Below are 15759 nucleotides of genomic sequence, written 5' to 3' on the forward strand. Positions count from 1 at the left end.
TCACTTTTCAGTATCTCTGTGTATATTTGCTAACTAAATGTAAATATTTGATTTTTCAGGAGAGGTGGGGGTAGTTGAACAGTAGAAACAATGTAAAGATACAAAAATATAACAACTTTGTTTGGTTTGAACTTTTGCAGAGATACTTTAACAGTGATGCCTGATGCTGCAGTCTTTTATTAAAAATATTGAGGAAGGAATTTAAACTTTTAAACTTACGTATAGATACATATAAAAAGTAAGAAATACAAATGCATATGCCTATGGACTAATGAAAATTTGTAAAATAATAGGTTTCTACTGAAAGCATCATTAAAAATCAGGTTTTTATATATACAATCTTTGTGTTCTCTTTCAGGTCTTGAGTCATCTCGGCCAAATTTAATCCTTGGATTGGTCATCTGTCAGAAAGGGAAACGTCCGGCCACTGAGACAGAAAAGACAGAGGAGAAGCGAAGCAGAATTCAAGCACATGAGGAAGGTGAACCATCACTGTTCTCTAAAGGGCCTCCAGCTTCACAAGAGAAGAAAACCCCAAAATACACACTTTATTCAGGAGACTCCACCATGAGTACAACACCTCCTGGATCTCCTCCTCCACCTCCACCCCCACTTCCCGTTCCAGACACCTCAGCAGTGACACCTTCAGTATTAAAAATACTGTCGTCCATTAAAAGTGGCCCCACAACTACTGTGACCCCACCGATTTCAACGGCCGCTCCTGCAAGCAGCACTGCCACACACTCATCATCCTCAAAAACTGCCACGCCTCTTGAGCACATCCTGCAGACCCTCTTTGGGAAAAAGAAAACTTTTGAGCCTCTTGCCAAGGATTCTGGAACTGTTCAGTCTTCCAGTCAGGAAAGTCAAGCTGCAGCAGATAGCGGGGTGTCAGCGGTTCCTCTGTTAGATCCCATTGTGCAGCAGTTTGGGCAGATGTCCAAGGACAAAGCCATAGAAGAGGAGGAGGATGACAGACCTTATGATCCTGAGGAAGAATATGGTCCAGAGAAAGCCTTTGAAATGCAGACTGGTGAAAGTGACAAACGATACAGTGTGGAAAAGCCATCTACTACAGCAGAACTAGAGGATGAGGCCTATGATCCAGAGGATGAAACTATCTTGGAAGAAGCAAAAGTTACTGTTGATGATTTACCCAACAAAATGTATACAGACACTAAAAGCAGTTCTTCAGAAACATCTGCTTCATTTGTTTCTGATTTATCTGCATCCTCCTCCTTGGTAGAACAGCAAAAAATGTTGGAAGAATTAAACAAACAAATAGAAGAACAGAAAAGGCAGCTAGAGGAACAAGAAGAAGCCCTCAGACAACAAAGAGCAGCTGTTGGTGTTTCAATGGCTCACTTTTCAGTGTCTGATGCTTTAATGTCACCTCCACCAGCAAAAGCTTCCCTAATAAAGACCGAATTATTCCATCAGGGCCAGCAAGCTACACAAAAAGTAGATTTACCTTCATCTTTAAATCAGCAAGCACAAGTTTTAAACCAGGGCTGTGACCCAAGGCAGAACAGAGATCCTCGACAAGCTCGAAGAATGGCAACAGAGAATGACAATGCTGATTCTCGAATAAAGCCACAGGTAGTACAGAACGAGATATCCACAAGAGAAGTTGCTCCAGAAAGTTTTCCAAATGCTTTGCAGACTTCACTTGGTAAGGAAGATAATGCTTTAACTTCCACTACTCAGCCTGGTTTTACTGCTGATAATTGGGTTTCAAGTGAACAGACATCTACAGTGCCCCAGAAAGAGACATCTAACAGCAAATTTGAACACAGCATTCAAGTTACTTTGGAAAACTTGAGTCAAACAGCTTCTGGAGATCCTTCTGCTTCCAAACCTACACGTAAAGTGCTGCTTCCAACACCTCCAAGTACATCTTTTCAGCCTAATTTCTCCACATCAAATGACAGCCCGTCTTTGCAAGATATGCATCAAGTGTCATGGTCAAATGAGTCAAAGGAAGCAATGGGAAGGGATTCCTTTTCAAATACAATGTTTCCTCCACAAGAAAAGGCAGCTGGACACTTTGAACCAGAGATGGGTCTTTCATCAGTGCAATATGATGAACAAAGAAATCCTCATCAATTTGTAGAACAAACTGAATCCATACCAGTTCAGAGTGAGGGTGGACCTCCTCCACAGCACTTTGAGGAAAATAGAGCATTTTCTATGTCTGGGCAGAAAGGGGGGCCTCCAATGATGCTCAATGCACCTGGAGGACCTCATGGACCTAATTTTAGAGGGCCAGCACCACAGTTCTCTGAAGAGCATGGTTTTCCAAATAATGATGGGCAAAGAGGACCTCAGTCTGGAAGGTTTGGAGGTCAAAAGGGTCCCATTCCTTCCTTATTTTCTGCACAGCATGGACCACCTCTTTTTGGTGATAATAGGGGCCCTCCCCCTTCTTATCATGGTGGTCCAAGAGGAATGTCACCATCTCATTTTGAAGATCATAGGGACCCTCACATGGAACAAATGGAATTCTCAGATTCCCAATATGATGAAATGATGGGGCCTCCAGGACAGTTTGAAGGACCAGATTCCCCTCAGTTTATGGGAAACAGAGGACCTTCACCTTTTCCTTTTGGAGGTCAAAGACGACCTCCACCAGGTCAGTTTAAAGGACAGAGAGGAGGCCCTCAGTTTGGAGGGCCAAGAGGTCCAGCCCCAGGTCATTTTGGGGGACCAAGAGGGCCTCACCCAAATCAATTTGAAGGGCAGAGAGGTACAGCTCCAAATCATATGCCTGGTCCAAGGGGACTTTTGCCACAGCCATATGAAGAACGGAGAGGGAGCCCACCACCCAGATTTTCCAACCAGAGAGGTCCAGCACCACATCAGTTTGGAGGACCAAGAGGAGGGACACCTCCAATGTTTCCAGAAGAAGATGAACCTCCTAGATTTCATTACCAGGGTCAGTCACCACAAGGTATGAAACCACCCCCAAGACCACTCCTGGACCTCCCAAGCCATCCACCAACTCACAGAAAAGAGATGTGGGAGGAAGGTGGACCATCTGCATCTCTTTCCAATATGTCTGGGCAAGGACCTGAGTCGGAAGGACAGTGGCCCACAACTGACTTCCGAGAAGGCAAAAATCCTGACTATAGAGGCCAGACATTTGAAGGGAGACAGAGAGAGAGATATGAGGGAGGAAATAAAGACAAGGGTTTAGATCAGTCAGAGCCTCAACAAGCAGATAACCGCCAAGGTAGAGGCTTTGAGGAAAGACGAAGGGATAGAGAACACGGCAGACCTTGGGAAAGAGACCGTAGCAGAAACTGGAGCAGAGACAGGGACTGGGAGAGACACAGAGACAAGGAATGGGATAAAAATAGAGATAGGAGCCAAAACAAAGACAGAGACAAGGATTCAGAGCGCGGTAAGGACTGGGAAAGAAGCAGAGACCGAGATAGGACAAGAAACAGAGAGAGGGACTCTTACAGAAGACGTGATAGAGAGCGATCGAGAAGCAGAGACAGGGATCGTGACAGAGAGAAAGACAGGGACCGGGATCGAAGCCGGGAAAAGGAAAGGGATCGAGACAGAGATCGAGATCGCGACAGGGAAAGAGGGAAAGATCGCAAAGATAGGAGTAAGAGTAAGGAAATTGGTAAAGAGACGAAGCCAGAAACACCGAAGGAAACTCAGAAACCGGTGGAAACTGAAGCTTCATCTTCCAGCAATCAGTCATAGAACTGTGACTGATACTTCCCACAAATAATACACTTTTGCCACACAGCAAGGACTGCACATCTGTAAATACTGTACATATTCTCACCTTTTAAAAGTTCTGTTGTAAAACTAGCCTTACCCAATGTACTGACAAATTAGCAATTTTTGAACAACTGTGAATGAAAATAATCAGATGGATGAAAAGCAAGAACATATTGGACTTTCACTTGCTGCATTTTGTGCATAATGTTTTTCTTATAAAGATTCACAACGTTACCTGTACTGAGATTTTGTTTTTTCTACTTGCATCTTTATCTTAAAATTTCCATTTACAGTACAGAAATGGAAAAAGTCTAAGAAGAGCATATTGCTTTTTAAGATTATAAAGTTATGTTTTCCAGTAACTTGAATTGTAATTTTATAGGAGAATTTAATCCAGACCTGAGGAGCCATACCTTTACATCTCATTTACGTGATATTTTGGTGTCAAAATTGTTCCTACAGCACACACTAAAAATGTTGGTGTCATGTTTCTTTTACAATGGAAGGGTCATGTGTTTAGGAAAAGGCTGCAAAAGAACAGTGTTCATAATTACTTGTGACTGATGGAGGATTTGGAAATGGACTGTTATAAGCTTAAAGTGCACTATCTTCCTTTTATATACATGCATTTTGGGTCTGGAATCCATTTGTTAAGTGTACAGCAAAGAAACAAGTCATACTTAGTTATTTTTCATGAAGTTTTAAATATCCCATGTTTACAAACCTGTCTTTAGAGAAAATACACGAGTAGCACCTTTATAACCAGCAAAACTTTAAAAAGCATCAGACATTTATTTTGAAAATTGGTAAACCAAAGGAAGGAAGAGAATCTGGTTAAATAGGCCACTAAATCTGTTACTTCAATTGAACTGATTTAGTGGAGCATTTTTTGGTTTTGTTTATGTTTTCTAGAATTTTTCCACAGATTTAAGAAATGTCCCAATTTGATTGAACTTTTCATTATAGAAGTGCTCTTTCATTCTAAAAGGGCTCTTGAAAAATAAATGATACTGTTCTTTTGTTAGGCCCTACTTAGGCTGTCAGTGTATATAAAACTCTCCACTGAAAAAGACACAGCTGCATTAAAGTTCAAATTACGGTGGTACATCATGTTGTGATTGAAGAGGGACATTTTCCACGGTGAAATACATCACATTGCTACTTCTCATGTAGTCCTCAAGCACGTAATTCTAAAGTGTGAAATAAAACCCCAGTAATTTATTTGAATGTGTAAATTAACCATTGGGGTAAATATTTTGGTATTTTGCTAAAATAGATTTGGAAATGTAAAATTAGATTCCTGTAAACATATTGCATCTTGGGGACTATATTACAGGTAGTGTGTGTGTCACCACAGTCACACTGGTACATTCTTGAAGGTCCTTGCACATCCAGCATTTGCTGGCTGAAATGATCCTCTCATCCTGAACCCAAGGGAAAACGGTAACACGCAAAGACATTGTATTAAATGCAAACATCAACTATGGTGTAAGATTTTTTTTCTTAATGAGATGTTTCTAATTTAAAGACATACATAAAAGTATGCAAAATGTGTGTTTGTTTAGGTTTACTTGCTAGAAATTTCTGTAAATTGTATTTTATACGGCAAAGTATATCACTGTACATTAAAATATGGGACTTCACAGGTTTTTGTTACCGTAAGTAGAATAAACACCTACAGAGAGCTGTTGTCCTTTTCTTAAATGTGTATGTGTCTATTACTTTCTACATTTTGCTATTTCTCAACAACCCACAAGAGACTGATGGCACACAGGTTTCATTTCCTCATAGTTTACAGGTGTTTAGACAGATGTTTTGCAGGATGTCACAGCCAGCCAATGTTTGATTGTGGGCAGCAAATATCTGTGCTTATGATTTTCTTCTCAGTTCTAAAGCACCCCATAATATATTTTGAAGTTTTTTTACATTTGAATCAGGAAGCTTGGAATTTGAAGATTTTTACATCAAAAAATCTGAAGAAAAGAAAAAGTATTAATTCAGGTCACACCATTTATGAATTTCTTGACTTTACATTTTTATTAAATAGATGTGTGGCTTTTCATCTTCTAGGAAATTCTCCTTTAGTAGTTTGGGGAATCTGTTTATGCTTTAGGACTGGTAAATCCATCCTCCCAGAGATCAAGTGGCAAAAAAAATCAACAGCATAGACAGGCTGCAATGACTTTGTTAAACCACAGCTTTATGTAGTTAACAATCAGCTGGAGTTGGATTTTGCAGCAGGGTTACTGTATCCTCCACAGCAGCAGGCGGTAAAAGCCAGGCTGAACCCAACATGACAATTTAACTCAATTTACAGAGACTAAAAATGGTACTCAGTGATTGTCCTGCATTGTAGGAAAGAGAAAAAACAATTCTCTGGCTTTGTCCAAACTTTTGATTAACATGAAAGAACTCACTATTTTGAGCTTTTGTCTATGTTTGTACTAAGCTAACTTTCCAAAGAGTATTTTGAGAAATCTTTTTTTCTGTAAAACTTCCTGCAAAGTCTAGAACAATATAAGCAGAAATATTATGTCTATAAAAGGCTGCACTATTCCAACTGTGAGCATTGTAAAGGGGAGTGTGGAGGAGGATTAGAGAAGTAGGAAAGTGTGTATTGAGTTCAGTGTGCACAAAACTGCTTTTAAAATTTCTGGGTTTGTGTCTAGAGGGAAAGTCACAAGTGAAACTGTCGGGCTGTGGCTACACTTCATGGAAATGTCTGTGCGCGCTGCCTTGGGACCTTTTTTTTTTTCTCTCAATTTTCCCATCCGTACCCCGGGGCGGGGTGGGCCGGGGACCCATCGCTGCCCCGGTCGGGCTCTCCCCGCGGGGTCCGGGGCTGAGGCGGCCCCAGGGCCCCCGTGGGGAATGACAAGCGATTCCCGTTAATCCAGCTGGTTTTTCCTTTAAACCAGGCGGTTTCGTTGCCTTTTCCTTCCTGCACAAGCGGCCCTGGCTCGCCTCCTCCGTGCCCCTGGTGTTGCTCTTGGTGCAGGTGGCGCAGCCGGGCCGTGGCTGTTGCTCTCTGTGAGCTTTCCGTTACCGACAAAGCCGAGTGACGGATCTTAGCCTTAAACTCAGCAGCCAATAGGTTTAATTAGTTTAAATTTGGCATAAGAGCGTGTACCCAGCCAACCCCCGCAAATCAGCTAAAACAGTACACCGTGTGTCCAGAACCTGAAGTACATCTGTAAATACACATTGCGGCCACGAGCTCTCTTCCCTTATCTCCTCCCAACCCCCATGCGAACCGACTAACGCCGATTTTGGGCAGCCGGGGCTCCCTCCCGGGTTATGTTCAGCCCTGAGGGCGGGGCGGGGGCGGGGCCGGCTCCGCCTCAGGGCGGGGCGGGGCGCGGGCGGTGCCGCGCGCGGGGGGCGGTTACGCGCGGCCGTTGGCAGCGGTGCGCGGCGCGCTCGGCAGCGCTCGGCCGGGCTGAGGGGCCGCGCGTCCCCTGCTGCCCCCGCCCCGCCCGGGCCTGCCCGCCCCGGCTCCCCACGGCTCCCCACGGCCACGGGGGCCCCGCTCCCGCCCGCTCGGGCTGCCCCGCCGCCGTCCGGGCGCTGTCTCGGGGGGTGTCAGGCCGCAGAGTGCCCGCAGCCTCCCCGCCGAGGCCGGGGCGGGGACAGGTGAAGGCCGTTTGTCGTGAGCAGCTGTGCTGGAGGGGGAGGGAGGGTCTCACCTGGCGGGGGGGGAGACATGGTCAGGGTGCCAGGTACCCCGCCAGCGGCAGCTTGGTCCCCACTCTGTTACCTCGCCAATCAGTGTTAAGTGCAATTTTTTCTGCCTTTTGGTTTTTTTAATGGATAGTACTGCCAATTGTTGAAGGTTTTACGGTTTTCTGTTGAAAGGGACATTGGTAACTGATTAGGTTTGCTGTAGCCATGTCAGCATCAGCCCCCGAGGAGCCTCAGACCATTCCTCAGAGCCCAGCTAGTGTTCCTGACCCCGCTCCCGTTGCTGTCGGACCTGGAGGCTCAAGTGACAGTTCCTTTGGTGAGCAAAACCTTGGCTTCGCCACCCCCGAGGCCAGCCTGGTGGAGATGATGGACATTGAGTACACCCAGCTGCAGCACATACTTTGCTCACACACGGAGGCGCAGAGTAGCGAAGGTGAAGTGGAAGCCAGGCTCAGCGCTTTCTCCTCGCCTGGCCCCTCTGCAGACGCCCCTCTGCAGCAGCCCTCCCCCAGCACCAGTCAGGACGGGGGCTCATCCAACAGCTCTGGGAACCAGTCGGTCTGCCCAGTTACCTGTCAGTCAGGGTTGCCTTGTGACAGCTACTGGCCGAGTTCTAACCCACACCTGGGCTATGCTGACTTGCAGGAGCTCAGGATGATGTTACTTAGCGAGTCCAGCCTCCCTGCGAACCAAAGAGAGAAAGCGCCCAACAGTAGCTCTGTAGAAGTCTCGGGATGCAGTGTAGTAAAAGCTAAACAGGGTGAAAATTTCTTGGGGGAGAATAAGGAAAACATATTTGTTGAAAATTCGGCACTGGCACCAGAGGTTAGATCTAAACCTGCAGTAAGAGCTCGGTTGGAAGACAGATTCAACAGCAGCTCGACAGAAAACCCCAGATGTCAAGAACCCCAAGAATCTGGAGTAACTCTTAACAAGTGTGTTGCAATTACTTCTAGTTTCTGTTGTTAAACTATGTATCATGTAGCTCAAAAGTGATTTGCTAAGTGAAACCTAAGAATAGTGGTTGTTTTAATACATGAGAAGGATGGGTTGGGCTTTGTTAAACTGTGCCATAAAACGTGGCTTTGACTCCACTGAGCTCAGCTTAGGCCCCTCTGTTTATTACATAAATGGTACAGCATGGAGTTCCAAAATTAATTACTTTACAACTTTATTCTTGATAGCATGTACTGTAAATAAAGGCGAGAGAACATTTTCTAGTTATAATATGCAGTTTGCTAAAAGCAAAGTAGATTTTTGATAATAATAGTAATAATAATAATAACAATTTATTCAGGTTATAATGTGGAGGCCTGACTATGGGGAAAGCTTTGATCAAAAATATTGTTTTACAGTCTAACCCTGTACCTATCTTAATGTGCTGACAAAATGTTTTATTGAGGCATGAAGCACCTTGTTACTGCACAGAATAAAATACCTCCTTGGCTGATATTTCTTTTCTTTTATTTGGTCCCTGAAGTGGGCAATATGGCAATAACAGTGATTTCTGTTTACAGTAAATGGAAGTGGTTTCTTGGTGATAGTTTCTAGAATATTTGTAGCTGTACTTTTTTTTCTGCACTCATTCTCAAGCAGTCAGCCTGGTATGTTTTGTGTTTGTTTGTTTTTGTTTAAAGTTTAGTGACATTGATCCGCCAGCCCTCAGAAGTGGTGGGTGTTCCTCTTCACCAGCAAGGGAACAGGTGTGCTGCACTAGGGAAAAATAAGGCTGTACCTGCCACACATTCCTTACCATTTACTTACCCGTTCTTTACCATGAATGCATGTTCTGCTGCTGGAGGTGCTAATCCTTCCCAAGCACAGGTAACTCTCCTCTGCCAAGTTCCAATGCTGATAGTAATACCTTACTAGGTGTAGTAGAATTCTGGAGGTTTGTGGTAGGGTGTGGCTGGGTTTTGAATAGGGATGATCAGAATGATCTGTAATGCAATTTATTTATTAATCTTTAAGACAATCAAGTCACTTCTGTGGCGTTTGTAATTACCTGTGTCCCAGTAGCGAGCAGTAGGCCATTAGATTTCTTTTTTTCTAGGGTTTATCAGTTTATCATCAATTTCATCTGTGCAAGACAAGAAGGAGGCACCGTACCATTTTCTGTGGTTCCTTTCTTTCTAATTCATTTTGATGATAAAGATATTTCCCCCTCCACAACTTGCAGTAACCTCTGAAGCAAAAGTGATAGCATGGCACTGAGAAATGTCAGAGGTATCCCCAAAATTCATCACTCTGTCAAAACCTCATGGTTGTGTGTATTTGGGATTTATTCTGCCTGAAGAAGTAATTTAAGAAAGCAATTTAAGAAGCTAACAGAAAGATATCAAAATAGTCTCTTTTGTTTTAATGTGTATAGTCCTGTAAGTATTTCCTTTTTGTTTTCACAGACCTGTGGAACATCTTGCACTATTTTGGAAGCTGCCAAACATCAAGACCTTGGGATACCCAAGACATTCCCTTTTCTCTATCAGGAAGTTGAATCCACAAAACAGACAGTAGGTGCTATAAATAAAGCTTTGCCCGAGGAAGTTTGGATTAAAGTTGGAGGTAAACCATTTATCGTCTTCTCACTTAGTTTTCTCTTGGTCGTCAAATGTTAATTTTTTTTCTGGATTTGTGTCTTTTCTGGAGTTAATATGATTTTAGTGAGTGTGGGAGGTGAAGTTTTTATGGCAGTGATGCTCTATAGGCAACATGGGGCTAGATTTTGCAAAAAAAGTTCAACACCCATGAGTTTAGCTATACTTTCAAAATTGTTTAGCACTTCTGTCTTGAAATGAGCAGGCTTGAGGTTACATAGTACCTTTGAAAAACTGGGTCTTGGGTCAGTGACTGCTTTCTTTAGAATCACAGAATCATTAAGGTTGGAAAGACCTCCAAGATCATTGAGTCCAGCCTTTGACCAAACACTACCAAACCCCATGGCAGAGGGGTACATTCTTTGACCCCCAAGCTGATTGAGCAGATGCAGTCAATATCAAACTGAAGAACATTTTAAGGGCTGCCTCAAGTGCTCACCAAGGGCAGGCATGATCTCAGTGGGCTCTCTGAGAAAATAGAAGCTGTGTGGATTTTGGAATAGCAAGCAGTGCCCTAGACCTTCTGCAGGACATGTCTTGCTGTAGGAATCAATGTGGGCTGGCAGTAAAGCTTCTAAGATTATTCCACATAAATGAAGCTCCAAAAAAGCTTTCCATGATCACTGTTTTCAGGTTAGTGGGAGAGTAATAAATAGGTCATTCTTTTCATCTTTATTTTTCCAACAAGACACCTTATGCAAGCAGGCCATAAACAGAAGTTGCAGCCGAATAAATCTGTTGGATCCAAACATGGATCGCAAACCTCTCGGTGAAATTCGGAATGCCCGGGACAGCAACCAGAGCACTGCAGCTGCCCAGGGCCCCTGGCAGTCAGCACAGTCCAGCTCCAGTGTGCAGGTACAAAGTGGTTCCCAGGATGGAAGTGCCCAGAGAAGGGAAAGGCACAACCGCCTGGAGAGAGACAGGAGGTAATTCTGGGAGTAGGGGCCATGAAGCACGTTTTGAAGCCTGAAATACTGGTGCTGCAATACTCTGATTATCCAGAGTAAATGTAAACTTGACATATTTTGTGTTAGCTCCAAGAAAAAGCAGTACAAGAGGTGAGGGTTTTGTGTTTGTTAGAGGAAAAAAATATCTATGTTTTGTTGTGGTTGTCTTGTCTTTGTGTTTTTACTTTGTAAACAAACAAAAAGATTTCAAAACATTTCACCCGTTCTGTAAAGATAAGGTGACTTGTGTGTAACAAAACTAATACACAAAGCTTGTAGCAAGCAAAAAGTCCCCAAAGTCCACAGCTGGTAGCACATGTGAGTAGTGTTCCTGTTTTCTGTATGTTTCCCTTCCCTCTGGCCCATGGTTGATAACGTTGGGTGTTTGCCTGCAGGCGCAGGATCCGCGTTTGTTGTGATGAGCTCAATCTCCTCGTTCCCTTCTGCACGATTGACACTGACAAGGCAACAACTTTGCAGTGGACAACTGCATTCCTCAAGTACATTCAGGAAAGGCACGGTGACTCCCTGAAGCAGGTTTAAAATCTCATTTCATTTTTGGTCCTGATAAAAAGGGGAAATGTTTTAAAGCTGTCATAATATAGCTTATAACTGAGATGCAAAGCTTCTGCTTGATGCTGTTTGTGAAGGACCCATCATATCCTTGAACCTTCCTTTAAATTTTTATTTTTTATTTCTTTTAGCTGGTTGAGTTCACTAGTGAGAAATGACAGGCCGTCCTCAGTCAGTGTTTTCAAATCAGATTTCAAAATGAATTTTTTTTTAGTTACCCAATTCCTGAGCATGATCCTATTTGGACAACAATATAGAATTAAGGTCATCTTCAATCATTCCTCCCCTCCTCCTCAGCAGTACTTGCAGCTCCAGAGTAAATTTGGCTCTGCCAAGAATTTTTAGGAGAGTGTGTGTATTGGAAAACCTGCTGGTATAGCCCCTCTTCCTTCCTACTGAAGGCACTAATGAGAAAAGCATCTCAAGTAAATATCTACGTTAAATATAACATTTATTTTTTGTATTTCGATTTTTTTAGGAATTTGAGACTGTGTTCTGTGGTAAAACAGGCAGGAGACTAAAAATTGGAAGACCAGACTCATGTGTAATGTGTCCAGCACCGGAAAACCGCACGGCTATGGAGACCAAATAGCCTGACCTGCTCACCTTGAATTGTGTGACTATAGTCCAAACTGTGTTTTATTCTTTCCATTTACATGCTAACTAGGAATTTGAAAGTGTAACTTGTAAATATATATAAACAGAGATTTAAAGAAAATATTCTTTATTGCAAATGGAAATGGAAGTTAACTACCAGCAATGGAAATCAGTGCCCTGTTCAAGCGGCTTTGGGACCAGAAGCTACAAGAAAATGTCATGACTAAGTATTTTTACCCTTTAGTTATACAAAATTTGCTTGTCATTCTGCTTTGGGGTCTTATTTAATTGTTTGCATTTACTTTATTTTTCAAAGATGATGCAGTACAGATTGGAAGAGTTGAAGAACATCTATCTGCCTGTTATTTTAATGGACTGATGCAAGCTCATTCTTCCAGTGTAAAAAGAAACTAAAGTTACCATATTATAATGGCCATTTTTCCATTTAAAATGTAAATATTGTATTGGTTATTTGGACAAGTGCATAGTTTCTAAACTGTGCATATTATGAATTTTGCATTTGCATACATATTTAATATAATTAGCTGCAAAGAGTAGTGCCATGGTGTTGGCATTTAAAAATTCAGTACTATTTTTAATGTCTGCCACACAACTGTCCAACAGGTTCTTGTGTTGTTACTTTAGACCAAAAGTGGTGTATTTTAAACAGTAGATATTTAAATGCACAAACTATTTTTATATTTAAAGAGAAATATGATGCTTCATTCATAGGCTTTGGCATATAGGACAGAAATAGAACTGTGTGTGAGCTGAGAGTGGTTTTTAATTTTTTTAAATAGATGATGCTAGCAAGTTTTAAAGTATGAAAAGTTCTACCAAAATTAATACTGGTTTAAATCACGGGTAAGAACAATTTTGCAGCAATTTATGTCCAAACACTCCTAGTAAAACCAGTTGTGGAAAATGGAGTTTAGCCAAGTTAATTTGATTTGTATAATGACACTTACACCATCACAAAGAAAAGGTTAAAAAAAATCTCCTTTTATTTTTACAACAGTTCGTACAGGTGGTTTTGGCTGGACTTTAAAAGAGCATCCTTTCTTAGGTGGGGTTCCATCACAATTACTGTGCAAATAGCTGAAGTAGAGGTCATGAAAATGCTGTTACTTCATTTCCTTTGTTATCATATGGAAATATACAAAAATTCTTCCCTGGAAATTAAAATATTTACATTACTCCTTTTGCAGAATTTTCTTGCAAGAGGATTATTGTTTACTAGTCTTGGCAAATATTTGAGGTGCAATCTGAAAGTTTCTAACTTGCAGCCCAGATTTAAGCAATGGTCATTGCTTAGGCCAGAAGGTCAAAATACAGGATATTGAAATGCCTGATTTCCACTGATGGAAGAGGCAGCTCGGTGCCTGAGTGCCTTAACAACGTGTCTGAGTGCACAAACCTGCAGGACTGAAGTCAGTGGGAGCAGCACCAAGGAATTCAATGGAAAAGGCTCAAACTTTCTTAGCAAAAAGTCGTGATCTTTAGTACACGGGGGGGTGATGGTAAAAAGGAGCAATGCTTCCTCCTGCAGGTCTCTTGAGCAAAGGGAAGAAGGAAAGGTGAGGTTGTTTAGCAGTAAAAATTCTGGAAAATAATTGGGGGGAGGAAAAGATAGTCATAAAGCATCTTTTAATTAAAGTTTTCATCTGATGCTTTCTTTTTCATAGAACTGTGTCAAAGTCTCCACTTAATAGAATAGAAGGAGCATCTGTCCTTTTAGCACTAGAAGGATTCTGTTTTCTTACAATGCACTGTTTATTTAAATATTCAGTCACTTCTTCACTTCTTGTACTGTTGGTTTATGATTTTTTGGAAGTTGATGCTGCAACAGCTCCCATGCAAGCCGACGTGTCACATATTCCTGGAGTTCCCTGAGCCCCAATAGTCCCAGGAGTCCCAGGATCCCCTGGCAGCCCGGGTTCACCCTGAGCACCATCACGGCCGTTTTTAGTAATTCCAGGCACACCAGGTGGTCCTAAAGAAGAGAGGGGAAAAGATTAAATGAAATATTTCCATCTCTTCTTTTTTAATATCTGTATATATGTGTTGCTTTTAGAGATCTTAATATACTTTGAGTGTCTGTACATCACACTTGTTATGGCCTGTTGAGTACAAGGTGTTTTTAATAAATTTACCCTGAATCTGGAGTATGTGCTTTGGATTTTTTATCCCAAAATGTGTCGTGGGTTAGCAGTTTATTGACATGGATTAATGCAATTATTTTATGGAAGATTCTGAGACAATGGGGTATAAATATTATAAAATTTTATGATATAAACTTTGTGGAAGAATTTAAGATAATATGGTTATAAATATTCTGGCTTTATGAAATTCTGTCCATGCGGAGCCTGCTTTTGGTGCCTGCAGTTTAGTCATTGTACAGGTGTAATCCCAATTAGAAAAGCTGCTTTAACAGGTGAGCAAAATAAAGAATATTCTTCCAAGTTTCTAATAGATATTAATTAATTTGCATAAATTAATCTTGAATCTTTTAATAAAGGAATCATCAGGAAGCAGGCACTATCCTTTCCCTCAATCTGGGAGCCTCAGAGTTGTCACACACCTTTAAATTAGTCCTGATAATCTACTGCCACCAACATGCAGAGCTGTCCCTCCTCGCAGCCTTTACTTCAATGATGGAGCATTAAATTATTTCCCCACACTTACCCTGAAGTCCTTGATCACCATCAGGCCCATCGATACCTTGGCCAACAGGTCCTTTATCTCCTTTTTCACCAGTGTCACCTTTAATCACAAACACAATTTCCACAGTGAGCTGTGCTCTGCAGCTGGAGCCAAGGACAGGAAGGGAGAGAACAAGAGAAGCTACCAATCCCCTCTGGACACTGCGAGGATCTTTGCTTACGTGGGACCCCTAAACTCCCACTAGAACTCCACCAAGGCCTGATCTCTTCTCCCCAGTGCTGAATTCAGGACAAGTTCAGAATTTATTTCAGTGGGCAAAGAAGAGAAGCAAATTGTTTCAGTCTTAACTTGCCTCTGGGTCCAGGATCACCGAGCTCTCCTGTTGGCCCTCTGTATCCAGGGGGCCCACGAGGACCAGGATGCCCAACACTTCCCGTGGTTCCAGGAGGACCTGGGGGCCCAGCTGGGCCAGGCCGTCCCGTCATTCCAGGAGCCAAGGGCTTCCTCAGGTTAGCAGCCAACTGTGCAATTTGCTCTGAAAAACACAATTAGAACCTGCATCTCCAACTTTTGCACTCTTTGCTCGGGGAGAACTTCCTGCCATTGCTCCTGGCAGCAGGAAGCATTGAATCTGTCCTTTCAGCTCACCTGTAGCTTCTGGGGTTTTTTTCCATTTTTACAGAGGGAGATTTAATCATAAATCTGCAGGGGTTTAAGCCATTGATTATTCCTGTTTCTAAAACCACTTTAAAGGCTGTCAAGTATTCTAACAAATGACACTTAAATAATTAAAACAAGCTTTCTGAAGCAAACTTTCAGAGTTTGACCTCATCTCAAATGGGGAATATAACCTCCAAAAGCAAAACAGTCACTTTGAAGAAAGAAGGACACTCACTGGGGCCTTGCTCCGAGGAAATGAGGTGCACTGAAGAGAGGTGAAGTTCAGAATTACACAGGTT

General features: G+C 42.4%; 3 protein-coding genes across 4 annotated transcripts in view; 2 read left to right on the top strand and 1 right to left on the bottom strand.

The window, feature by feature from the left end:
• DIDO1 (death inducer-obliterator 1) overlaps nucleotides 1-5437 on the top strand; it is a 48657-nt gene extending 43220 nt beyond the window's left edge. The window contains exon 17 of one of the 2 annotated variants that reach the window (XM_039563734.1): nucleotides 359-3717. In XM_039563734.1, coding sequence (XP_039419668.1) covers nucleotides 359-3717 — 3359 coding nt within the window. Of the gene's footprint in view, nucleotides 1-358 lie in introns of both variants that reach the window. The other variant, XM_010396848.4, reaches the window with a different exon arrangement.
• Nucleotides 5438-7448: 2011 nt separating this feature from the next.
• Nucleotides 7449-14301, top strand: TCFL5 (transcription factor like 5). The gene is made up of 6 exons (XM_010396846.4): nucleotides 7449-8357; nucleotides 9060-9246; nucleotides 9825-9984; nucleotides 10705-10945; nucleotides 11362-11503; nucleotides 12018-14301. The coding sequence occupies exons 1-6, from the start codon at nucleotides 7627-7629 to the stop codon at nucleotides 12129-12131; spliced, it is 1575 nt and encodes a 524-aa protein (XP_010395148.1). The 5' UTR covers nucleotides 7449-7626; the 3' UTR covers nucleotides 12132-14301.
• Nucleotides 13123-15759, bottom strand: part of COL9A3 (collagen type IX alpha 3 chain) — a 33202-nt gene continuing 30565 nt past the window's right edge. The window contains exons 30-32 of the mRNA XM_010396847.4: nucleotides 15153-15335; nucleotides 14822-14899; nucleotides 13123-14129 (exon numbers count right to left, since the gene is read on the bottom strand). Coding sequence (XP_010395149.2) covers nucleotides 13954-14129; nucleotides 14822-14899; nucleotides 15153-15335 — 437 coding nt within the window. The 3' untranslated portion in view covers nucleotides 13123-13953. The remainder of the gene's footprint in view (nucleotides 14130-14821; nucleotides 14900-15152; nucleotides 15336-15759) is intronic.

The sequence above is a fragment of the Corvus cornix genome, chromosome 20 (assembly GCF_000738735.6).
Source record: "Corvus cornix cornix isolate S_Up_H32 chromosome 20, ASM73873v5, whole genome shotgun sequence".
In the NCBI taxonomy this organism is placed as follows: Eukaryota; Metazoa; Chordata; class Aves; order Passeriformes; family Corvidae; genus Corvus; species Corvus cornix.

Coding starts and splice junctions, on each gene's coding strand:
- TCFL5 (XM_010396846.4), top strand. CDS start 7,627: ATGTCAGCATCAGCCCCCGAGGAGCCTCAGACCATTCCTCAGAGCCCA. Junction 8,358..9,059: donor TCTGGAGTAACTCTTAACAA/GTGTGTTGCAAT, acceptor TTTTGTTTAAAG/TTTAGTGACATTGATCCGCC. Junction 11,504..12,017: donor ACGGTGACTCCCTGAAGCAG/GTTTAAAATCTC, acceptor CGATTTTTTTAG/GAATTTGAGACTGTGTTCTG.